General features: G+C 40.5%; 2 protein-coding genes across 2 annotated transcripts; one reads left to right on the top strand and one right to left on the bottom strand.

The window, feature by feature from the left end:
- Positions 1–1,528: 1,528 nt before the first annotated feature.
- On the bottom strand, positions 1,529–18,224 carry LOC108701833 (protein FEV). Its single transcript, XM_041576280.1, has 4 exons — positions 18,138–18,224; positions 18,034–18,055; positions 6,604–6,678; positions 1,529–3,709 (listed from the first exon to the last, which is right to left on the bottom strand). Exons 1-4 carry the CDS (start codon positions 18,222–18,224, stop codon positions 3,174–3,176), a joined length of 720 nt encoding a protein of 239 aa, XP_041432214.1. The 3' UTR covers positions 1,529–3,173.
- A 2,452-nt stretch (positions 18,225–20,676) lies between these two features.
- cryba2.S (crystallin beta A2 S homeolog) lies at positions 20,677–24,994 on the top strand. The gene is made up of 5 exons (NM_001094955.1): positions 20,677–20,780; positions 22,341–22,507; positions 23,690–23,831; positions 24,284–24,426; positions 24,705–24,994. The coding sequence occupies exons 2-5, from the start codon at positions 22,350–22,352 to the stop codon at positions 24,850–24,852; spliced, it is 591 nt and encodes a 196-aa protein (NP_001088424.1). The 5' UTR covers positions 20,677–20,780; positions 22,341–22,349; the 3' UTR covers positions 24,853–24,994.
- The last annotated feature ends 349 nt before the right edge of the window (positions 24,995–25,343 follow it).

Raw genomic sequence — 25,343 nt, 5'->3', positions numbered from 1 at the left:
TCCACTAAGATGTGTTTGCGAAGCAGCTGGAAGGCTGCAAGCCAGACAGTACTGGCCGCTGCTGATGTAATCAAAAGCAGCTGGTAAGAGTAAGAAAGCTAAGGAATTATCAGAGTAGGTTAGGAGGAGGAAGAAAAGTTGTGTCAACATCTGAACCCCTATGCAGGATCTTGTGAAACTGCAAATATCTGTTTCGAGATCTCCTCCAAAGCTAGTCAGCGAGTCTCAAGTTACCCTTATCTCTAAAAAGCATTCCTCTTCGAATGAGCAGATTCCCCATAAGTATGGATAGGGTAACCCCTCAGGTTTGTAGCCTATGCAGATGATGTGTCAGGGATCATTTATAAGCAGGAGGAGGTCGGTGTAGCTTTAAAAGCTATCTGGGGGCCTCCGGCTCCTGTTAATCATGAAATATCGCAATTTTTTTGGGTACGCGAAGGGAACCTGCTTTTCAGGTTGGCAATTTCCCAGTAGCCTCAGAGCAGGTAAAGATCTTGGGAATTCAGGAGGAATGATAATGGTCCATTAAATTGGGAAGAGAAACTACATGCTGGTTTGGCTAAAATTTAGCGCTGGAAAACTGACCTGTAGAGAAAGTGTTCATCTGATCAAGACCTTTCTGATTCCATGATTTCTTTTTGTTGCTTATGTTTTTCCATTGTCAATACTTGGGTCTACAGTTTGTTTTTTCAGATGCTCTAGGGGAGCAGACTGAGCCCAGTTAAAAAGGTAACATTCCTGCAGAGGGAACCTTAGTTACCTGAGTGTGGTGAATAGGTTCTGCCCATTCGATTGTTGGAAGGAAGAGACCACAGACCACTTCCTGTTAGAGTGCCCAGTGTCACAGGCCTTTTATAGGCAAATTCTATCTGTCCTTAGACTAAAGAGGTTCTGCAGTGAAACCTGTGGTAAAAGAAATCACACGCTGACCCAGCAGCCACCCATAGCCTGCCAGCATTCTCCACTTCTGGTCTGCAGGTAGGAGAGCAGCTGGAGAAGGGGAATTTATTTTTAACTACAGAGGAAGCAGACTTATGTCTTTGATCTCCTATACCACCCGTCCCCTCCATTGACCACGGGATTCCTCTATAGTTACACCGGTTCTTTTTTTGGTTTAAGTAGCCCATAGAGAGACATGCCATTTTAGTTCAGTTTTTTAAAACAAAGCCCTGCCTGGGCAATAGAACGAGAGCAGCTAAAGAACAGTACAGAGAATTACAGCTCTCCCTGTGGCTCAGTACTCATGGAGCTTAGATTCAGTTATGCAAAGAAAGGTTCATAATTGGGTTATTCTTATTGATTCATATTGATAGCAGTCACACTTTTTCAGCAGGAATCCTTCTGCTTGGCCGAACCAAATCCGAATCCTAATTTTCATATGCAAATTGGGGCAGGAAGAGAAATTGTGTGACTTTTTGTCATAAAACAAGGAAGTAAAAAAAATTTCCCCTTCCAACCCCTAACTTGCATATCAGGATTAGGATTCGGTTTGGTATTCAGCCGAATCTTTTGCGAAGGATTTGGGGGTTCGGCCGAATCCAAAATAGTGGATTCGGTGCATCCCTAATAAAATGCAACCTCAGATGAGCAAACAACATGGATGCTCTGTTGTTTTTCTATTGCATTGAACAGCAAGCATGTTATCAAGGTAAAAAAATGCAACACTCAATATTGTATCATCTGTTAGTTTGATTTAATTGTGATACCATGATAAATGGCTATATTAACATGACTGATGTTTGTTTAAATTATAAGTCCACCTGGTAGGACACCATTACCCATCTACATTAACCTCATGAGGATCCCTTTTGTAGAGTTGTTAGCTGTTCTCTGGTCAAGCAGGAGGTTTTGGCTTGGTCAGGGCCACCATAGTAAACATTGGAGCCCTGTACAAGTTATTTCTATGGGGGCCCCCCATGAACACAAGCATGCAGTATGAAAATCTTTGGCCATCTCAAGTCATCTACTCTGCTACGTGACCAGTTCTGTGCAAAGTCCACATCTCTGGGAGACACACTGCACAGAATATTGGTTTTGGTCTTGCTCTCAGACTTTATGGGAGATTGAGCAGAAACAAGTCAGCCTTTTTTATTTAAATGTGATAGTACTGCATGACAATGGTTCCGGTTTGACGGGAATACAGAGCACTGCTAAAAGTTCATTGGGCTTGCTTTGTCCTTTAATATCTACTTATTATACATTTGGCCACTAGACAGAGCTCTAGAATATTGTCCTCAGACCATTAAGATAAATGCAATGATATCCTGATCACTCAATACAGTCTGTACCAAGCCTTCTGCCTGACATTGGTGAAGAGAGCAGCCCAGAAGCACCAAATCAACTATTTTAGGATTCTGCCAAATTCTTTGTGAAAGATTCGTCTGAATCCTGAACTAAATCGGAACCCTAATTAGCATATGTAAATTTGGGTTAATAGGGAGGAAATAGAACTGCACAAGAAGCAAGTGGTTAAACAGTTTTTGACTTCCTTGCTTGTGTAACGAAAGGCCAAATCGTGGCCGAATCCTGAACTGAATCCTGGATTCTGTGCATCCCTGGTACTTGGGTAAATACTTGATTAAGATGGGATTCACCTTCATTGTAATGGCAATGATTAAGCCCATGTGGACTTGCCTTGCAGTAATCAACTGACTATGAGGGCAATGCAAACAACATCAGCAGGTAGAATTTGCTGGTTACCCATTTGAAATTAGTTGATATCGTAACAATTTTGTTAGTTATGACACATTTATAACATTTATAACATATGACACATAGAAAGAGAATGATGGGTATGTGGGCGGGGCCTTTTTTAAAAAAAAGGTCTTAATAGACTGGCATTGATAATGAGTGATGGCTTGAGTAACCTTATGCTTTGGGCAAAACATAAATTGAACATATATAGTAGAGTCAGGACATTGGATTGGAATTGGATCCAGGTATTAGGTTGTCCTGCTGGAACATTTCTACCCAATGTCAATACACAATAAACGGTCCCTTTGTGGCTGATTACAGGTCCCCTTTGACTGTTGCACCTTTTAGTTCCTTCTCTGTCCCTGTGCCTCCTATTTTAGCAACATCTCTTGAGCTCGGACTGTTCTGTCACATTAATGAGAATATTTTCCTTGATTCTGAACAGCCGCACATACAGGTGGAAAGTAATGGACAAGGAGTTAGTGGTAGTGGGCATTCATGTTGCCCATGTTATTAATGGAGCTGAGATGTGGGGCAGACACTGAGCTGAACCCTCCTGGTGTGGTCTGCAGACCATGACTTGGGTACAAAGCAGAGGGTGTGCCCGGCCAATAGGAAAAGCCAGCAGGGGTAACCCCAGAGGTCATGAGGTTGAGCTTAGAAAGACCGCTGAATGGCAGGTGGGGTAGGTTCCCCTGGAACTTGTAGAGACCCTGCTCAGTGGTTGGTGCAGACTGGCATACTTGGGCTAAGCCGTGAAAGTCAAACTTGTAGGCATATCTCTTGCCATGCACCTTGGCCATGATGTTCTTGTCATAATAGTAGCGCAGTGCTCGGCTCAGCTTGTCGTAGTTCATGTTGGGTTTGCTTTTGCGTTCTCCCCAGCGCCTGGCCACCTCATCTGGATCTGTCAGCTTGAACTCACCATTGGTTCCCTCCCAGGCAATGCAGTTAGCATTGGCGTGGTCTGATAGAAGCTCCAGAAGAAATTGCCACAGCTGGATTTGCCCGCTTCCTGGAGGAAGGACATGGAAAGCCTGTCAGAGCCCAATATGCCATGTGTTGCTTACTTAATCAAAGATCTTCAGAAAACTAGTATAACTTAATTCATTTTCTGAGCACCAAATAGTAGGTGCATGCACTTAACCTAAGCTGATCTGGTCTATGTTACAAATGGGGTACTGCACCTTTCACCTGCCCACAAAAACAGCTTTCATTCAGGTACAAGTGCCACCCTTGCTTGGGAATGTGCAGTTATGGAATTAATACCCTATACAGACAGAGTCACACAGCCTGCTTGCAACTCCTAACATCTTGCTGCCCAATGCCTGGCCCTTTGTGGTCTTCTCACAAATCTGAGCCTGTTTCTGCCAATTGTGAAAAAGCATAGCAGGAAAACCATCAGAGCTCTCTACCTAGGAAATTACTGGGGAGAGAGTTTGGATTTGCTTAAAGGACATGTCAGCTCAAAATGTTTTGCCTAATAAAAGAAAACACAATCATAAACAACTCTGTAATGTGAATTTATTACAATTGTTAGTGTTTTAAAGGTTTTTTTTTTTGTATATGCAATTGCTATTGAAAGCAGCGTTTGCTTAACTCCTGGTTTTAACTTTTTAAACAATGTTGCAAAAGCATTAATTCCACAGGAAAGACAGGTCTGTTAATAAGCTCAATGTATTGAAATTGAGGTGCGCTTGTGAGGCTTCATATCGTTCTGAGAAGAAAAGAGGGCACTAGATAGTGTATTACCCTTTACGGTTATTTATAGCTAAGGGGTAATACACTATCTAGTGCCCCCTTTTCTTCTCAGAACGATATGAAGCCTCACAAGAGCAACGCAATTTCAATACATTGACTTTATTCACGTTGACAAGTGGGTCCAGTTTCTTATGTGAGTGCAGCTACTGAGCAACCATCTACATTTAGCGCAGAATTTATCTTTTTAGTACTGATCTGTTGATAAGCTGCCATGTCTTACATTGTATCAAAAGCCAGAGCCACGAGGGTAAAGAATAGAGACACTGGTTTCAATAGCAATTTAGCAATACATATACAAATAACTTAATTAACTATAATTAAAATGTAATGAATGTATATTGCAAAGTTACTTAGAGTGATGTTTTCTTTTATTAGGCAAAAACATTTTTTTGGGGTTGACTTGTCCTAGGTTAATATAGCCCCTTATTGACATGAGCTCATTGGACTTTTAGAATAGATACAAAAAAACATCTGAACTTGCAGCAATAAATATGAATGCATTTTTTTATACCGACATACCACAGATTAAAAGGATACCATAATACTCATAGGAAACATTTCTCTACCCCCCCCCCCTTTGGGCCAGATATCAGTTGGTAGGCCCATTAAATTGCCCCATACACAGGCAGATAAGCTGCTGACTTGGACTGAAGCTAAAATATGCCAGTGTATGGCCACATTTTGTATGTTTTTGTCACTAAAATCTCATTCCCCCATTATAGTCATCCCCAGACAGATGAAAAAGAAGCCTAAAATCCACAAAATTCCTTTCATTTTAAACACTGCTTAGACAAATGCAAGCTGCATGGAGAAGGCATAGCCGCAAAGTAAGTAAATGCACCATTGATTGCTATATACAGAATGATTATCCGCAGATGTTTTCAGTGATGTATACAAAATGAGTGAATGCAGATGTACCCTGCCCATACAGAGGGGAATGGTACACAAACATAGTAACCACAGATGTACCCTATACAGATATGGGGTTCAAAGATATGTGCAATGGCTCAAAGAGAAGAATATTTAGTAAATATATGGTCACCTTAAATCTCAACAACATTTGTCTTTAGGCCAATATTTTAATATTATTTTAGGGACATATATATACAGTATATATATATATATATATATATATATATATATATATATATATATATATATATATATATGTATATATATATATATATATATATATATATATATATATATATATATATATATATATACACAGTTTAAATAACTGGTATGCATGTGTTAAATTATAAAATAATTTGGGTTTCATGTTTAGTTTGAAAATGGAGTTTTATTATACAGCTTTTTATGTCTGGGAGTCAGGTCTTTCTTTAAAACAGTGATCTAGCATGAGAAAAGGCATAGGAAAGCCTAAAGCTTTTTAAGGGGCACCATGTTTATCTTACTATACAAATAATTGATCTGGGATTTGTTTAATTGTGTCATTACTTTAAAAAAACTAAAAACGTGTGGTTTCCTTTCAATAAACATCTGAATTTAAAGACTTGATCACTAAGTTCCAGGAGCTCAAAAATAAAAATATTCATTGTGTAAAATTCTCAAATACTAATACCGAATATATATGCACAATAGTCATGGTAACCACTAAAATATTCCTTGTGTATTTGTCACATGGGCAAGTAAGAATTAATGTCCTATTTTATTACCTAGTGTATATGCAATATTCTCTACCTTTTTTTTACTAAAGACTATGTACATTATAGAAGCTTGCTCGTTGTTGTAAGGTTACCAGACATGGTTTAGCTTGTGGTTATTAAATATTGACTATGCCAGCAGTGATGTTCATACTTATTTTAATTGGATGTTTTATTCCCGGTTCTAAACTAAACTTCATTTCTTGAAAATTAAAAAAAAATCTGTTCAGTTCATTTAACAAAATGGAACAAAAAGGAAAAAATGTATTACCTATTTGGTGACAGTGTATTTAAATTATATGGAAACAATGAAAATGTAACAATTCGTTTTTATTTTCTCTGAGCCCTATGCTTTAAATAAAATGTGTTTGTATAATATGTAAAATTAAAGCCATATTCAGGAGGTTTCTGTAAATCTATAACGGACAACCGAATATATAAAGGCAGACAGCTTTTTATTTTACGGGAAAGGTTTAATGACCTTTTTGGACTCCAGAAGAGAAGGGTCTCCAACTCTGGGATCGGGGCTCCTTTAAGAAACTTTCTCCCACTGGATCTGTGATGGAGAAGGGAATAAAAATAAATAATTTATATCTTCCTAAAATACCATCACGATGGATAAAACATTTGCAATATTACGGATCTCGGTGTATAACGAATTATAGAAAGAAACTCATACTAATTGGATAGCTTTTAGTTAACAATAGGAATTGATTCTATAATACATGTCATTCTGTTGTAATTGGAACAACAAATGTTCACATCGTATGAAGAGATACAAATACACCTCCATATTTAAACCGAAAATATCATTCAGAAATATTGATATTACTTATAATGATTATCCTGCAAAAATCATTATCTTATTATCCAAATGCACATAATTAAAGAAAAAAACACATTAACAGACATTTCAATAAATTTAGTGGTAAACTTTGAAGCGCACAAGCTGCGATTGGAAATTGGAGTAAAGCGAAACAAAACAGAAATTTACGCAATTGGAAGAAAGAAAAGTTGTTCCGATAAATGTGACCAAAACGAATATAGTGAGAACAATTTGAGGTTCTGTGTCTGCACAAATCAACCGTTTTCGGGTTCGTTTTGGTTGCTGTGCAGCTTTTTGCGCGATGCGCACAGTTCCACGTTCTGTTTAGAGAGAAGTCAGGAAACGCGTCCAGGAAAAAGGAAATCCGATTTCTGGGGAGCGCAGAGTTATAAGGGGGAGCAGCAGGGAGAAACCGACGGACTGAACAGGGAGAATCGAAAAGGCTGAACAGCAGAGAACAAGGGAGGATCAAGCTGAACCAGAGGGACTGATTGAGAAGACCAAGGAGGGAGAAGAGAAGGGAATGGATCGGGGAAAAGCAACTGGGTCAGGAAGAATAGGAGCTATAGTGAGAGGAGGTAATTATTCCCCTGTACAGAAGGAATCAATGGGAAGACAGATAACCTGCTACAAATCAGTTAGAATAGATAATTTGGAGAAATGCAGAAATACTACAGATCTGTCACCTGTGCCCCTTAACTGCACAGCAAATCACCTAAATGAAGAAATAAACCAGAGAAGAAAAGGGAATGACATTCAGTAAATTTGCAAAGAGAATTCAGGGAGGGGAAATCTCTTAGAGGTTCAGTGATTTTAGGGGGTTCCAGCTCCCTAACCAGAATCTCCCCAGTATTTATGGGTGTGTAAAGTCACTATATATTGCATCCTCCCCAAATCAAACAGCCCAGTTTTGGTGCCTCTACCTGTCAGGTACATGTTGAGTAGGAGTTGGGATCCGCTGCCCTGAGCCATGGGAGACTGGGACTGAGACCCTGCTGGGGGATCGCCTGGTTCCCTGTGCTACCCACTCCAACTAATGATATCAGTGTCCGACTCCTTAATAATCCAGCCGTGGGGAGAGTAAAGCAGGGACAGTGGGATATGGAATAAATGTGGGAGACATAGAAGGGAGGAGTGGAAGAGATGAGAAGCTCAGGATAATATCCAGGCAACCTGTAGATAGATGATATGGAGGGGGGGGGGGCTACCAAAAAATAATATCACCATCCCCTCTCCCAGCTCCTATCATTTCCTCTGTAAAACTCCTTTAATTAAAGAAGCCATCTGACTTTGTCATCTTCTGATAGAGCTGCTGCCTGCCAGCCTCCTTATCTGCCGCCCATCTGAGTTTTAATAAAGTTTCCTGTTAAAGATCAGAGTTACTATGGATATGGGCCCCAGGGCCCCCTCCTCTCCCTGCCCTGCCTGCCACTCTGATGTGACAATTTTCCGCCTTTTTAACTCTTTGCAAACATCAGCGGGCGTCAGAGACGGGAGTCTAATATTGATCTTGTGGGTATCCAAGTCTGCTCCGGTGGCTTTGAGAAAACAACATTATGGAGCATTTAGGAAAGGGTGTATCCAGGGAACAGGCCATAAAATGGTTGTTAAAGAGCTCTCAGCTGCTCTGTGCAGGCACCCAAACTGCAATTAGCAGTGATTATTAACTAGTCACCCTGACCCCTCTCCATTCAAAGCTAAGCTGGCACCTGAATTATGTAATCTGTAAACTCTGCCTTGGTTTATAAAAAACCGCAGATGGTACAGGAGTAAGCACATCAATGTAATGATCCTTGCAATAAATGGTTTATTTATTTATACCAGTGTTTGCTAAATCAGACTCATTACCAATGATGTTCCACCTGATCTAGAACCCCCAGCTTTCCTTTAAAGATGTAAGAAAGGGAAAAAAATCTCATTGTAACAATTACCCTACTATAGAGAGAGCAAATAAAGACTTAATTGGCCTTTAGCCTGGGCCCTGTTACTTAGTGTAACAGTCAGGCTGCTGTAGTTCCAGGGGTACCCAGGGCACAAATAAGCACTTACCTCAAATCTTCACACTAATTAGCTTTCAGGCTGGGCCCCCTTATGTCATAATAAGGTTACAGATATATAGAAACATTGGGGTAACAGTCACCTGCTGTAGTTCCAGGGGTACCCAGGGCACAAATAAGCATGCAACCCAAATCTAACCCTAACTGCCCTTCAGGCTGGGCAGCATTAGCTCATAACAAAGTTACAGATGAATAGAAACTTTGGGGTAACAGACACTCTGCTATAGTTCTAGGATTACCCAGGTCACAAACAGTAACGGAACTAGGTGGGGGCGGGCCCTGGTGTGGGCTGTGCAGCCGCCCCCCCCCCTCGTCCTTGCGCATTTACTTTGCGGCTGCAGCCGACTCCAGCCGGCTGCAGCGCACGCAATTTGCTGGAAGAAGCCCTGCGGGGGTGCGGGCCCTGGCCCAGTTGCACCCTTTGCTCCCCTGGTAGTTACGCCACTGGTCACAACTAAAAATTTCACAGAGTCCTTAAATATGTTTAACCACCTCTCCATCAGAGCAAAGACGAAGGGTTTATTGCCAGTTCTGAACAAGACTCTTTAACACGGGTTAAGTGAGTTAAATCTGTTAAATAAGCAGTAGCAGTAAGTAAGGGGAAATTGCTGTGCCATTAGAGAGTGATCTGATATAATGTGAAATTTGTTGATATCTAAACCATTCACCTTAAGGGGCCTTAAAAGTATATAGGAGTTTTTGCAAAGGTATAATTCGATGTGATTGATTTGCCTGGCAAGAATTCTGATATGTTGAAGAAGCAGGATATTGTGGGGAAAACAGTTTTTAGGACGCCTTGGTATTTTCTCAGATTTTTACTGAATGTAGGACCATTGGATTGTTGTAAATATTATATATTGATAATTGCCCTTTTCAAATCATATACCTAAATACCTAAAAAAGCTAAACTTTTTATTTTCTACAAAAGCCCCCTTTGTAGCCCGGGTCCCCTGTGGGGTCTGCTGTATTAGTTACTACATTGATCCTACTATCCCTAAATGTGGAATATTGTCCCCTCATGGCTTTATTTCACTGGAAGGCTCAATAAGAGGTGAACATGTTTTTAGGGTTTTCCAGTGACATGTACATTGGATACCCAGAGGGTCACTGCCCTGTCCTTGGGTAAATATCAGGGAGACCCTGAATTTAACGGCCGCTTCTTTGTTATCCACAGCCCTGATTTAATTATGACTACTGAATATTCATATCCCATTGGTGGGCAGCAAGCAAAGCAAGGGTGAATGGTGGCAAATATTTAATAAGAGCTGGCCCTTTATTTCTCCATCTGCTTATCTGAGGGCTGTCATCTCTGTGCTCTGCTCTGAATAGGGACAGATGTGCAGCTCTTTCTTCCTTGCAACAATATAGCAGTGTAAAGGAATAATGCAGAGGCCCTGATTGGCCAAACTGCACAGCCTCATACTGAAATATTTAAAGGGAAAAAGTGCCTCCAATACATGTTGCTTCTGTGTGTGTATATGTGTATGGAAGCAGGTTCCTAATGATGTTTATTCTGAAATACACACAGGCAATTACTTGAAAAATGCCTTCCAAGCAGCGAGAGTGTACTTGTGTAAATGGTGTGTGTTTAGCACCCCCACCTGGGCTTGTGTTTTGTCGCTTGTGTGATTATAATAACAATCAACCCAACCCCAAATCAATCCTCTGGCTTTTGGCTATTTTTGGATCTGTTATGAGGAAGGGAGCCACAAACTCTTCTGGTTGGACGGCTATGAATCTTGATCCTCTGGCCAAAGGACCTGCAGTATGAAAGCCCGAGGTGTTGTTCCCCCATGCTAGGGGTGGCAGACTCACTATGTGTATTGGCACTTGCACTTTATGCTTTTAACTGCTTTTATTCTTTACTTCAGCCTTTTGGCATAGCAAGAACATTTTTTATTCAGCTGTCAGGCTGGAGCCTTACCATGGCACCTTTTTCAAACTTATTTTTAGCACTTACTTATTTATAGCACTTTTTACATATGTTTTTTTATATGTGTGTCTATACATTTGCTCACTGGGAACTTGGGGTGTAGTAGGTCCTTTGGGTTTTGCCATAGGTTCTGGTTCCTTGGGGAAAACTGCGGCGGACCCCTTGAAGAAAGGGACTCTACCTAGCCGTGAAGCGAGGGAGAGTGTCAAGACCCTTGCCCCTCAATGCCTTTTGGCCGGGGGGTCGGGTATTCAAGGGGCTCAGCCTAACCTTCTGGTGAAGGTGAGTCTGAAGACTCTGTTTACCTTTATTGCCTTTTTGCCTGGGGATTCTGAGTTTTTTGGAGCCCACTCCTTTTAAGGTAAGACTCTTGGAATGCACCCTGCACTTTTTGCACTATGCACTTTGGGTTAATAGAAAGCAATTTAAAAAATAGAAATTAAAATACAAAAGACCTGCAAAATATTAAATACAAACATAATTTTAAAGGAGAACTAAAGCTTAACTAAAGAAGTAGGATAGAAATGTTGTACATTATGTTTTGGGCTTCTGCACCAGCCCAAGGCAACTACATCGCTTTAGCAGGAAAGATCTGTGTCTCCAAAGATACCCCAGTAGCTCCCCATCTTCTTTTCTGCTGATTCACTGCACATGCTCTGTGCTGCTGTCACTTACTGAGCTTAGGAACCCACTCACAATATACAGTACACATAAAATAAAAATGTCACAATATAAGGCTGATTAATAATTAATACAGATAATTACTACATGGCAGCACAGAAACCAGTGCAATTACCATCAAAATGTAATACTCTACTCTGTAGCATCAGCTTCTATTACAGGCCAACCTCATTTTCTACTGGATAATTTGTGATGACCCCTAAGCTTAGCTTCTAAACAGCTGCTCAGAGCCCACTGATCATGTGAGTGTCACAGACACCTTGCAAGATGGTGACCCCCTGTGACAAGTTTGAAGTCCTGAATCATTGCTGCTATTGACAGGCTGAAACTTTAGGCTGGTGCATTAAGTTCACTATATAAAATATGGCATTTTTAGCCACATTCATTTTTAGAGTTTAGTTCTCCTTCAAGAAATGTGATGAGGAATGTTCAAGCATACAGCACGAGGAATTAAAAGCAACATCCCAATATACATTTAATCCTTATTCTCACTGGTTTGAACGCTTATGTGTAAATGTAATTGCTACTGAAAGCAGTCTGTTTATTTTCTTTGCACTGCTGCTTCTGACGCCTGAAGCAATGTTGTAGAAGAATCAGCAATGAATGAATGAAAAATTTTGCAATGTACAGATTCACCACAAAAAATTTTTTTGTGAAACTGCGTCAGGAATTTGCCACATGGCTCATTTTACTTTGCACAACAAAGAAAACAAAACGCACGACAAATGAATACATCATTTTATCCTTCCCCTCTCCTTCCACATCAACCAAAAATCACAGCTATGTTTTTAAGAAATTGATAACATGGGAGTCCTTTTTTGTACTGCTAAAAGCAGTTGTAGCATAGTGGATTGGAGGTTCTCTAAAAATGTAGGGCATGTGTGTAGCAGTGTACTGAACAAAAAATGCATGTGATTTTGCCCTCCCAATTTTTATTGGTAGCCCCGAAACAGAAACAAGGTGCCATGAAAAAACACCCGTAGACTCTAATATAGTTTGCTACAACTAATATAGTTTGCTAAAATGTGAGAAAAATATTGTCCTGCAAATTTTTTGGCAGTTTTGCTAATTTTTCAGCAAAACAGGACAGATTCAATCATCGCTAAGATCAACAGAAAGGAACACACAGATACTGCTTTCAGTAGTAATTACCTTTATAATACACAAAAGCCATGAATATCCTGTAAATTATATCCTTATAAACGGTGAGTTCTGATGTCATCAGTTATAAACGGTGAGTTCTGATGTCATTTCTGTCACATGACTCACTGAAATTTGTGTATTATAATAAATAAAGTACCCCCAGTTGCAAAATATGAGGATATTAGAAGTTACCTCGGAGTTCCATGACCTGTATAAAAACACTCAGCCTACTGCCTCGTGTTTTTATATAGTCATGAAACTCCTCGGTAACTTATAATATCCTTATATTTTACAAGAGGGGGTACTTTATTCACTATATAAATAAATACATTTATAAAGGTAATTACTACTGAAAGCAGTATCTGTGAATAAATGAGTTTAAAAACATAGGTTCATACAGGTTTACCTGACCCATACCTCCCAACATTTTGGAAGTAAAAGAGGGACAAAAAATTTTTTCCGCACGTAGCGCAGCAAATTTTTTGACCACACCCTTTCTGTGGCCACACCCCCTAATTAACATGTTTGTTTTACAAAATTTGGCAGGTTATGAAAGTTTGAAAATATTTCTCCTTATCTAAACTGTGTTTTTGTGTCTCAAAATTGTTACAATGTATCTTATTTGCACCTGTTAGCTGTTCTGGGCTCTCTGCTAAAAGCCAATTAAGTGAGAAACTTTTTTTCTTTTTCTGGCTGTTCAGTGCAGAGAAAAGAGGGACTTTCCAGTACAAATGAGGGACTGCGGGTTGAGCAGTCAAAAGAGGGACTGTCCCTCCGAAAAAGGGACAGTTGGGAGGTATGCATGACCCTCCCTGATACAGATCACACAATCCCATGCTTCTAGCTGCTGGGTCAGTTTGGAATTCTGTATAACTTTTTATTTCACTTGATTTGTTCACTGCTGCCAGGACAACTGCCCGTGACAATATGGCAAGTGTTGGACTTTTTAAAGGGGACCTGTCACTCTAAAAAATATTTAAAATCTTATATATCATCTTAGTCAAGCAAAATAAACTTTACTTACAAAACATAAATTATTTAAATCTTGTTCCCTTCAGTCTGAGAATTCGCAATCACAGCAAGCAGGCAGCAGCCATTTTGTAAATACTGTAATTAAGGCAAGCCTTGTATTATCCCAAAATCTTGTTTATGGACAGAATAAGGCACCTGATGCCCATGCCTGTACACTGGTTAAAGCAAATGGCAAGGAAGGAGGGGGGGAAATAAGGAGGGCAGTAACATCTAGGAAGTGCAGAATGGAAAGTGAAAGTAATTGCTTCTTCTGCTGGGCAGGTAATAAATGATTGACAGCTGATATTTTAAATGCATTTATAATAGGTATATGTTTTATGTATATTTTTTAATAAAAAAATAATTTGGGTTTCATCTTCAATTTGAAAAGGACTGTTATTTTACAGCTTTCTGTCTGGGTCCCCTTTAATGGCCACTCCAACAGTGACCTGTTTGTCCAGAAGCTGTTATTAAAGGAACGGTAATACAAAAAAATTAAAGTGTTTTAAAGTAATGAAAGTATCATGTACTTAAACTGATCTGTTTGCTTCAGAAACACTACTATAGTCCATATAAACAAGCTGCTGAGTAAAATTAAAAAAAAAGGCTATATGGCACAGGATAAATAGTGGATAACAGATAACATTATGTTGGGGGTGCCTAACTTTTTGCACCCCAATTGTAAAATGCTATTCCTTCTTCTTTAAAGGGATCACTAGGGCTTTTGAAATGTGGTGCCTAATAGGCAGCTTGACATCCTCCCCTCTTGTGGGCTTCACCCACGGCATCCATTAGCCCTAATCTGTACATAATGCACTTTAAACTGATCTCCATTATATGAGATAACAGGAAACAGTGATTTGTCATGTGATAATCCTATAACCACAGGTAGGAATTAGTGGCTGCAAGGACAAATACTATATAAAACCCATATAAAACCCATATAAAATGCAAAGACCAGGAGACAGAATGGGAAGGAATTAAAGGCAACTTTTCCAAAATGTGAATGGAAATTAATTCAAGGCAGCAAATTAGCGAATCTCTAGTTTGTCATTGGATGCCGCAGATGAAACAGAACAACAATTTCCTGTGACATTTGTGAAAACACAATTCCTTTATTTATCTATCCTTTATTTTCAAATAGATTCTTCTGCCCCTTAGCCTGCATGCATCAGTCTGTGATATCAAAGTCTCCTGCAACCAAGTGGGGCTGCAAGGGAGGTTCTTTAATGACTGTGCTCCCTATCTCATCATGTAGCAAGTACTGTAGATATCCCGATTCCCTAAAGCGAATGATTCCTTATGACTTAATATTCTCTGTATTAACATATTCAGAAATTGTTTGTTGGCTTCAGTGCAGTTAAACTGCCCCTATCACTGTGCACTAATTGGCCACAGAGCTATGATTTGGCCCTCAGGTCATTCCGCCTCTTACTGCACCCAGCATTGCAGAGGGCTATTTCATGTTTTACTAAATCTGCTTTATTGCCACTAGAGGGTGTTACCCCGCAAGAGATTTAATTTATTTTCAATAGACCAATGCTCATTATTTGTCCATGACTGAAGTCACATAATGAAGGAAATGAAATCAATGAAAAAGTATCATGGGTTATTTTTTTTATTGCATGAGTCAATAGAGAACAATATTGTGATATAGTACAATAATTACTGCACACAGCGATTTCCCTTTTGCCCAGGCAGAGATTTTATACACAGGGAAGTCTTTGTACATAAAGTAGACTCTCATATATATATTAGCAGATCATCCAGCCATCCTATTAGATTGCAGTTATTCTGTCCATCAGTAATGCCCCAGTATATTGCTTTATGATTACTGCTGGGCTCAGTCACACATTTCTTTGCTAAGTAGGGCATTCTGTAACCAAAGAGTAAAGAACCCCTTTCTTTTTTGACAGTGAAGCCAACTTTCTTTCAGTCTCAGTGAATGTTTAATTGTGACTGTGCGCTCTCTCTCTCTCTCTCTCTCTCTCTCTCTCTCTCTCTCTCTCTCTCTCTCTCTCTGTATGTTGGTAAGGGGCACAATAGTCTTCAACCCCACAAACAGCAATGCAGCTTTGTTGAGCAGATTTGTCCCCAGCTTCCCAGACTTGCTTTAGCTGCCTGTGCTCTATCCAACAATCACAGGCAACTTAAAACAAGCCCAGGACTCAGGAGGGCAGGAAAGGCCTGGTGGCACTCAGGCAGTCCATGGGAAGAGGACCTATATACTCTGGTACAGAATATTAGTTATCATTTATACACATTTATACAGCTACAATATATTGCACAAGTCTTTAGAAAGATTGAATAACCAGTCACATCTGTCCATGCTACAATGGAGCTAATTTCACTATTAAATACTGATAAACAGATATTTACATGTATAACCAACATAATTCTCCCGACCTACACTATATATACACAGACACACACACATACAGTATATACTTACATAAACAGGCCCACAGTCCGCCGGATGTTGCTAAACAACCAGTCCCAGAATCCTCTTACAATCACGGGACAATTTCTGGACAAGCTTCTCCTCTGCCTCCCTACCACTAAGTAAACCCTTCCAAGCATGGAGTGTACAGATGAGAAGGATTGTGAATAAACACAGCCAGTGTGACTCTTGCCCCACTTCCCCTCCCTTTGTTGTTAAAGGATCCAGGGAAAGGCAAATAACTGTCCCAGCAGATCCTGGAGAGGGAGGATATTGTCCATCATATCCACTTCCATGTCCCTGACTCACACTTCCCCCATCATGTGGTCTGTTCACCTGGACAGGGTGTGGTTCCTCTGGACCTAAACAGGGTGTGGGAGCTAAAGAGATTATAGCAATGGTGTCTAATGAGCTTGCTTTGTGCCCAATTACTGTAACAGAAATACCAGGCAGCTGCCAGGTCACCATTCCTGCTCTCTGCCCTGCAACCCCATTGTAACTCTCACAATACCCAGCAAATGCCTGTTTCAACTGTCTATTTAGAATGCATTAAGCCAAATAAATAATGACAGCTCCAAATCAATGGATATACAGGACTGTTGGGTGCAAAGAGTATCCAAAGCCATACACTTATACTGTACTGTCTAATGTAGATAAATACAGATATAGAGATAAGGAATCTCAGCGTATACAATAAGCTTTACCCCCATACTGTGCTTACTGCCAATAAAAAACAACATGGCAAGTCCATCCCGAAGGGAATTCTAGAGATCATGCATTCATATTGTTTACCCCTTTGCTTACCCCTTTTTCCTTTGGTCCTGTGCCACACACAATTTTTTAAGTTGTGATTTTTTTGGTTTTAAGTGGTGGGTCTTTAGAGACAAATTTATTAAAAGTTATATTTTAAAGCAGTAGTAGTGCAAGTCCAGTATAAAGAGGTATGTGCACCTGAACTGACCAACTTCTCAGCAAAGAGGTAAACCATATGAATCCCTGATCTCTAAAATTCTTTTATATTCAATGATGGGGTCTGTGGGTGTGATAGAGCCTGACATATAGACCTGTCTCCTCATATATACATGAAAAGTCCATCCCAAACCTAAATATACAAATACACTGGGCCAGGAGGAGTCACTTCAATTTTCCCAGAGACTATCCTAGGATAGCCCACGGTAATCCCCTGAGGCCTACAAATAAAGCTATTCCATTCATTTCAGATTTTCAGTGATTTTACCATGATTGAAAGCTCTCTCTCTAGGTGTATCATGAGTCGCTGACTTCTACTACTTTGCCTCAACAGTCACAAGCAGCCATTAAAAAAAAACCTTACAGCCGATAAACATTTTAAATAAAGGCAAATCGGAATTTTGTCATTAGGCTCATGTATTATAAGGGATAATGTACCCCCTACTGTAAATTATAAGGATATTAGAAGTCACTGAGGGGTTCTGTGACCATATAAAGGCACAAGGCTGCAGGCTGAGTTACACAGGAAATTCTGAGTATCACTCATGTATTATAAGAGATAATGTACCCCCTACTGTAAATTATAAGTATATTAGAAGTAACTGAGGGGTTCTGTGACCATATAAAGGCACATGGCTGAGTTATACAGGTTATGAAGAGTTGCAGTGTTTCTGTATGGTATATTTACAGGGTATTTCCAATCTCAGCTAATGCACTCATTAGTTGCTACACCCTCCACCCTTTAGTTTTACAGCCCAGGGCACTAATAAATCTGTCTGGTAGAATCTAGTAGTTCATCTGGACTCATGCCCCTCATCCCTTCCAGAGTTGCTGACTGGGGTTAGACTTACCTTGTGAGTGCAGGTGCCCAGACTACCTGGTGGTTGCCTAAAGAGAGAAAGAGAGGAGAGAAAGTCTGCAGAAGATTTGGGGTAGGAGAGCTCCAGGCATTCACGTGGAAACGGGTGGTGGCAGATCCGGGTTGCAGTGTGTAAAGGAACGTGTTTGCACAAGGGGAGAGGTTGCCAGAGCTGCTTGACATGGCATTAACTCATTCAATCACCAAGACCAAGTGTGTGAGATAGGGAGGACGGATGTGGAACTTTGGGCTATAAGGATAATAAATAAATGCACATGCTACGTTTATAGATTAAAAGGATCATACGTATTGTATGACTATGACATTACACGCACCTAGATGTTTATATTGTACATATTAATGCAGTATGGCAGCTTCCACCTCTGTTCACAACATAGGAAGCCCAAAAAAGCTTTCTGACTAGAAGGACCCATGCCAATGCGTTTCACTGAAGATTAATAGGAGTATACTTTTAGAAATTAGTATTCCCTTTAAAATGATTCTGGATTCTATGTTTTTAAACAAAGAGGAACAATTCTAAAGGAAATAAGTTGTATTTTATTAATCGTCAGCCAATGGCTGACTAAGAAATGATCCACTTTGGACTGTCTGGATACATGTGGCCTATTGAGTACAGCAGACAAATGGGACTGTGATGGGCAGAGTAAAGTGATGGACAGTATAGGAATTGGCATATCATAGGTACTGTAAATAATAACTAATCATCTCATAGTGCTGAGAACTGCAGCTGTGTCTGAAAACTAACATTACATCATATGGGCAGATTAATTATTGTACTACAACTCTCAGCATCCACTGGCAACCTTATCAAGATAACATTACTATGCATCCCTGATTATAAGATTGCTTAGGGTAAGGCCAGACGAGGAGATTCGGGGAGATTTTGTCGCCTGGTGACTTATCGCCACGTCTTTTGCGTGACTATCTCCATGAACTGCCTCAGCGGTTTTTTCCCCATAGGCTACAGCACAAAATCGCCTGCGCTAATGCACACATTAGGCAACTTTGGGCGACTGTTGAAAACGAATCGCCACGTGTGCATTAGCGCAGGCGATTTTGTGCTGTAGCCTATGGGGAAAAAACGCTGAGGCAGTTCGGGGAGATAGTCACGCAAAAGACGTGGTGATAAGTCGTCAGGCGACAAAATCTCCCCGAATCTCCTCGTCTGGCCTTACCCTTATGGATTTAAATTGAAAGAGATTAATAATACTCTTTGTAATTACTCAGCAGAGGGCGCTCTGAGCATATCCTATAGACTGTTACCAATTGCGTCATCTTTTTTTCTGATTTAAACAAATACACCATCCTGGTCCCTTTAGTAGGAAACTAACATTTGAACTCACACATGTTTCAGGTACAAGTTAAACTCTAGGGTTCTATTAGTTACAGCAGTTCTGTAACAATGTAAAGGCCAGCTCTGATTCTGGTCTGTTAATAAACTGGCTAAAGCTGGCCATAGACGCAAAGATCTGATCGTACGAATCGAGGATTCGTACGATTTTCGAACCGTGTGTGGAGAGTCCCGACATTTTTTGTCCGGCGGAGATCGGTCGTTTGGTCGATCGGACAGGTTAGAAAATTTCTGTCTGCTGCCGATAATATCTCTGCGTGTATTGGCGATCGTACGATTTTCAGTGGGAGACTGTCACTAGCTTTGGTTGGACATAGATATCGTACGATTGCTGTCAGGGGCAGAACATTGCTGATCTGTTCTTTAACTAATCTGACTGGTAAGACTTTGATCTGAATGGTTAGTGGCGGGTCAGGAGATGGGAAAGTCCGATCGTACGATGATTCGTACGATCGGATCTTTGCATCTATGGCCAGCTTTATGCTCTATTGTCTCAGTAGTCAGAACTAGGTGTGCAGAGAATATAAATGGTCAGAGAGACACCACTTTCCATACAATTATATACAAATTAATAAATCATTGGTACTTTTCATGCAAACACCAAAGGTTCTATGTGTGGTTGCTAAATGCCCTTTGTGGTGTCTGCCCCCTTATTGCGGGTCTGAGGCAACCTGCTCCACTTCCCATACAATTAGAAAGGCTCTGCAGCAGGTAGTTTTGGCCAAAGTGCCCCACCGTCTGCCAGGGGTCAGATAGATACCGTAAACCACTAATATAGACTTTATAGGGGAACAGTGTTTGCTCCATGTCCTGCAGATCAACCAATTAGGATTCTGCTTTCAAACAACAGATTAGTAACTGCTGCCTGCTGATTGGTTGCTGTGGGTTACAACATATAGGGAGCATGTTAAATCCCCCATACTTAATTAATTAAATCAGAGAATCCAGGAGAGGGAAAAAAATTCAGACTTTCCCATAAAACTGATTGGCAGTGAACTAGTTAAAAGCCAAAATTCCATTTTAGGTGCACTTTTTCAGACAGTTTCCCTGCTGTCCCCAGGCTGGGATAACCCCATCCTCCACATATCCCAGCCATTGATGGCACCAATCCCTCAATCTATTGTCTGGGATCAGGAACAAACATACGCCAGCATTTTCTATTGTTCTGTCTGATCTGCTTTCACAACACACAGTGTTAATCTGGTCTGTAGCTGCAGTCCCCCCTTCCATTATTCTATTTTGTTCTGTGCTGAGTGAGCACCTCCAAAATGCATCCGCTGCACTTCTAGCATGGGGCTGGCTCACATATAAGGGCAACAGGGCCACTGAGCTTCAGCCCCACTACATCCCGCCCACCGTGTACTCAGGTAAGGCCTCAACACAACTAATATGTGCATATTAGTGATGGGCGAATCTGCGGCATTTCACTTCGCCGAAGAATTTGTGAATTTCCTGTGTAATTCACGATACAGCAAAAAAATTGCGAAATGGCGGTGGCGCACGTTTTTTTTTTTGCGCCAGTGCAAATTTTTTTTGTGGTGAATCACGATTCACAATTTGATGCAAATATGCTGCAAATTCGCGCCTGGCGAATAAATTCGCCCATCACTAGTGCCTATTATTATTATCCTTTATTTACACAGCACAGTGCCAATAAGCCAGCCTATAGGTTATGCTTTATAAAAATACTGGCACTGCCATCATATTGAAGTGGGTCTGCTTTTATTCTCTTTTTTCAGAATCAGCAGTGCTAATTATATAAACAGCCAGACAGACACTGCTTTAAATACCAATTACGTTTATAAATAACTTTAAGACCAGTGAAAATATGCAAGGAATGTATATTTAGAAGCTGCTTAACATTTTAATTTCATAGGGCGAAAAGCATTTTTATAGTGGAATTCCCCTTTAAAGGTACAATGTACCTTACCTAGGAATAATTATATATGCTTTATTGACAAGCAGCTGATCAGTAAACCACATTGATAATTAGTAGGAGTAGCTATTATAGCAGAAAACCTCATTCATTTAATATAACAATATAGTTCCCCCTAATGGAGACTTAATTCATGAATAAAATAACAGAATGCTCAGTTATACCAAGGAACAATAATTAATAAAGTATTTTACAGGCACAAGAGTAGCATTGTTTTATTTTCTAAATTGGAAACCTGCTGATTATTACCAGCAACAGAGTGTTATTGATGCAATTATATTGATTTAATTAAGGGGGGACCCCAATATCAACCTTTTTGCCTAATGAAAAGAAATGGAACTCTAAGTAAGTTCTCAATATCCATGCAATCCACCTTCTCACTGGTTTTATAGTTAGTATGACAGAAGTTAGGTCTCATTCAGGTCTGTAAGCTGGCTTCTGCTACATTATTTCAGGAGAAAAGTAGCAAATGATTGTTTTCCTGTTTGGTAAAAGCAATGTTATTTTCATACTGTTTGCTAAAGCCAAGCTAGAAATTTCTATTCTTACAACAATGTGGTCACTAGTGGGCACTGTTTCCCAAAATGATGTCAGGATAAATATGTACTCACTAGAATAGATAATATTGCTGCTCCCATTCAGTTGAAAAAAAAAACACTCAAATATTCACTGAGATAAGGATCCCATAAAGTGGGACTGTCAGCTTTTGGTGGGTGCTGAAAGTTTACTGAATGGCCGCAGAATGAGCAACACTTGCCTTATTGTCACCATATGCCCTACTGTCTCCCCCTTGTCCTACAGTCTTCATCTTATTCTACTGTCTCCATCTTATTCTTCTGTCTCTATCTTTGATCTTGTCTCACTGTCTCCCTCATTCTCTGCTATACGTGTTATTGCATCTGGGTACAACTGCTGCTTTGAGAAGCCCCATTGTGCAGACACTTTCACAAGCACCTCAAGTTCTCTCCGCTCTGTAATATTACTTTTGCAGAGAAGCACAATGACCAGCCATCCCATGGAGACCCAGGGCCAGTGGAAAATGACTGTCTGGGAGGAGGAGAACTTCCAAGGGAAGAGATGTGAGTTCCACCTTGAGTGCCCCAACATCATGGAGAGAGGTTTCCAACGAATTCGCTCCATTAAGGTGGAAAACGGCCCGTGAGTGTGAATTATCCCTACCAATCACTAAATCACCTAGAGGGACTGTGTACTGGGGGCCCCATATTCAGGAAGCTGACTCCATAAAGTAGTTCTTAAACTGCAGTAACAATGTGCTCTAGCACTCCCTCTTCTGCCTTCAACATCCTGTGGATCCAAATTTCACCCTAGGCACATTCTCTGTAAAGAAAAAAGCTTATTAAAAAGCTGTTAATGGTGAATCCATGATGCATCCTCTTGCATGCGCAGCAGTGGACAGTGCCAGCCCAAATAACACCTTACACCAAGGTCTATGTGGCATCACAAAAATCCAGACTTGATCATAAACCTTTCTGTGGCTGTCATTGGATGCTGAGACTTAAGCATGAGCTCAGAGCATGCAGTCTGCCCATGCCTCCTACAAGCTAATTTGCAATTTACAGTTATTTACAGTGCATTTTGCAACTACATATGGGTCAATTTATTGGGACCTAAGAGTAAACTCTTTTTTATGGGGAGGGGGAATTCATGCAGGACCACTGTTGCATCATTACACGCTCTGCCACATGTACAAATAGACTGGAGCAGCTGAGAAAGGGATGTGCTGTGTTGATCTCTATGAGAAGTTTAAAGCAGGTTACTTAATTATTGACCACTAGAGGGCATTATCCAACTGCTTAACAAAGCTTTCCCTGGTGCTTTTCCCTGATGCAAATTTCCCTTCAACTTTTGACCATGGGAAAGAAGTTATTTTTCATGGGCCGCTCCCTCTCCCATGGTTAGAAGTGGAAGGAGAGAGTTTGTTTCAGACTAAATTGAACAGGGAAAGCTTTGTAAAGCAATCAAATAAGCTGACAATGGGCAGCTATACTGTATGTCTGTGTATATTATTTTTCCAGGGGTGTGGTTCATAATAGAACTTATGCAAATAATTATTTACTTATCCCAAGTGATCTCAACCATTAAAAATGCAGGCCATTTAACATTATATGCTTAGGAAAATTATATGTAATGGATTTGTTCTGAAAAAGAGAAGCAGGTTCCTGATCCTTCTAAATATCACAAATGTCTATACCAGTTGTACCCCTTCTCCCCCCTGTCTGTACCCCGTTATTGCTCGTCATCAGCAAGGGGTTATTGTTTTGTTATTTGAATGTTCCTGGCTCATTATGCCACCTTACTGTGCCTCCCTTTGTTTAACAGATGGGTAGGATTTGAATACCCTGAGTTCCAGGGGCAGCAATTTATCCTAGAGAAAGGAGATTACCCCCGATGGGAGGCATGGAGCGGAAACAGTGGCTACAGAACTGAGCACCTTCTGTCCTTCCGATCTGTGAAAAGTGCCGTAAGCTAATTTTGCATGTTACTAGCCCGTGTGTTCTCGTTTCACTACTTATGGGTTCATTACATATTGTAGCAGTGGGAAAATAGCCTCTGGCAAGGGACCGTGGGATAGCAGGTATAGTAGGGAGAGATGGTGCCTATAGTAGCAGTGGAATAATGTCTCTGGGAAGGGACAGTGGTTGTGGGATCGCTGGTATAGTAGGGAGAGATGGTGCCTAAAGTAACAGTGGGATAATAGTCTCTGGGAAGGGACTGGTTGGGGGAATAGCAGGTATAGTAGGAGAGATGGTGACTATAGTAACAGTGTGATAATAGTCTTTGGGAACGGACTGTGGCTTTTGGATAACAGGTATAGTATCAAGAGATGATAACAGTAAAACCTGTTTCCCTTCAGTATTAGAACTCCCAGCACCCTGCTTTTAACTGCTTCCACCTCTTTTGTTTATCCTCCAGAACCACAGTGACAGTAAAATAACCATTTACGAGGCAGATAATTTCCAGGGTCGCAAGTTTGAGATCTGTGATGATTACCCTTCACTGCAGGCCATGGGCTGGTGCTCCAAAGAAGTGTCCTCCATGAAAGTCAACTCTGGAGCGTGAGTAGAAATCTTTAAGTTGCCATTTGTTCATTTATTGGCCACTCAACTTATTGTGGGACTGCTAAAATAAATTGCTGAGATGTGAAATTTCTTTGCTAAGGCAGTCATACAAATACAGGGAGACAGACAAGTAATGAGGGCACCTGGCCAGAAGAACTTCATTCTACTCATTTCCCAGCTCTCTTGTTGGTTTGTAGTTCTAGTTAAAAGTGCCCAAGGATCTGTTAGTTTCCCAAATCATTTATAATGACCATTTGTCTATTAATGCCCTGCAGCTGGGTTGCATACCAGTACCCTGGCTATAGAGGTTACCAGTACGTGCTGGAGAGAGACAGGCACACCGGGGAATACAGGAACTATAATGAATTCAGCACTCAGGCTCCCACCAACCAAATCCAATCCATCCGCCGTGTCCAGCACTAAGGACAGCACAGCCGCTCCTGCCGCAACCCACACCCTGTAACCATACAGCCAACTGGAATGGAACTCTGGCGTTCACTCTCTGCTAGAATAAAGGAATCTGTCATCAATAAATCCTGGCACTGTGCCTTATTTTTTACCAGTACCAAACGCCTAAACTTACTGTCTGTACAACTGAGTGTGCAATAATTACACATTGCCAATTATGTCACAGACACATTATGTCTACAGTGCAATAATGTCATCATGTGATTATTACTCAACAAAAGTAACCCCCAACATAGGAACCCAACATCTGCAGAAGAAATTAAAGGAAGGCTGGGCAGAAATCCATTTCTATGCTGCACTAGAAAAAAAATATTGCACTTGAATGACATGGCCACTTGGGGGAGCAATGCACCAAACTCTTTCCATGGTGGTAGGTCACAGACAATAAATTACAATCTGAAAGGTCAGTTTGGATTTGATATGGTAGGCTTGGTCTGTTTGTCTGC

Source organism: Xenopus laevis, chromosome 9_10L (genome assembly GCF_017654675.1).
Source record: "Xenopus laevis strain J_2021 chromosome 9_10L, Xenopus_laevis_v10.1, whole genome shotgun sequence".
Taxonomy (NCBI): domain Eukaryota; kingdom Metazoa; phylum Chordata; class Amphibia; order Anura; family Pipidae; genus Xenopus; species Xenopus laevis.
Note: the sequence above shows the minus strand (reverse complement) of the source record. Positions and strands in the feature narration are given on the sequence as shown.

Excerpts from the sequence above, each read along its gene's own strand:
- cryba2.S (NM_001094955.1), top strand. The coding sequence starts at position 22,350 with ATGACCAGCCATCCCATGGAGACCCAGGGCCAGTGGAAAATGACTGTC. Across the intron at positions 22,508-23,689 it reads ATTAAGGTGGAAAACGGCCC|ATGGGTAGGATTTGAATACC; the intron begins GTGAGTGTGAAT and ends TTTGTTTAACAG. Across the intron at positions 24,427-24,704 it reads ATGAAAGTCAACTCTGGAGC|CTGGGTTGCATACCAGTACC; the intron begins GTGAGTAGAAAT and ends AATGCCCTGCAG.
- LOC108701833 (XM_041576280.1), bottom strand. The coding sequence starts at position 18,224 with ATGTCAAGCAGCTCTGGCAACCTCTCCCCTTGTGCAAACACGTTCCTT. Across the intron at positions 18,056-18,137 it reads CTGCCACCACCCGTTTCCAC|TCTGGGCACCTGCACTCACA; the intron begins GTGAATGCCTGG and ends ACCACCAGGTAG. Across the intron at positions 3,710-6,603 it reads CTCTTCTGGAGTCCAAAAAG|GAAGCGGGCAAATCCAGCTG; the intron begins GTCATTAAACCT and ends TCCTTCCTCCAG.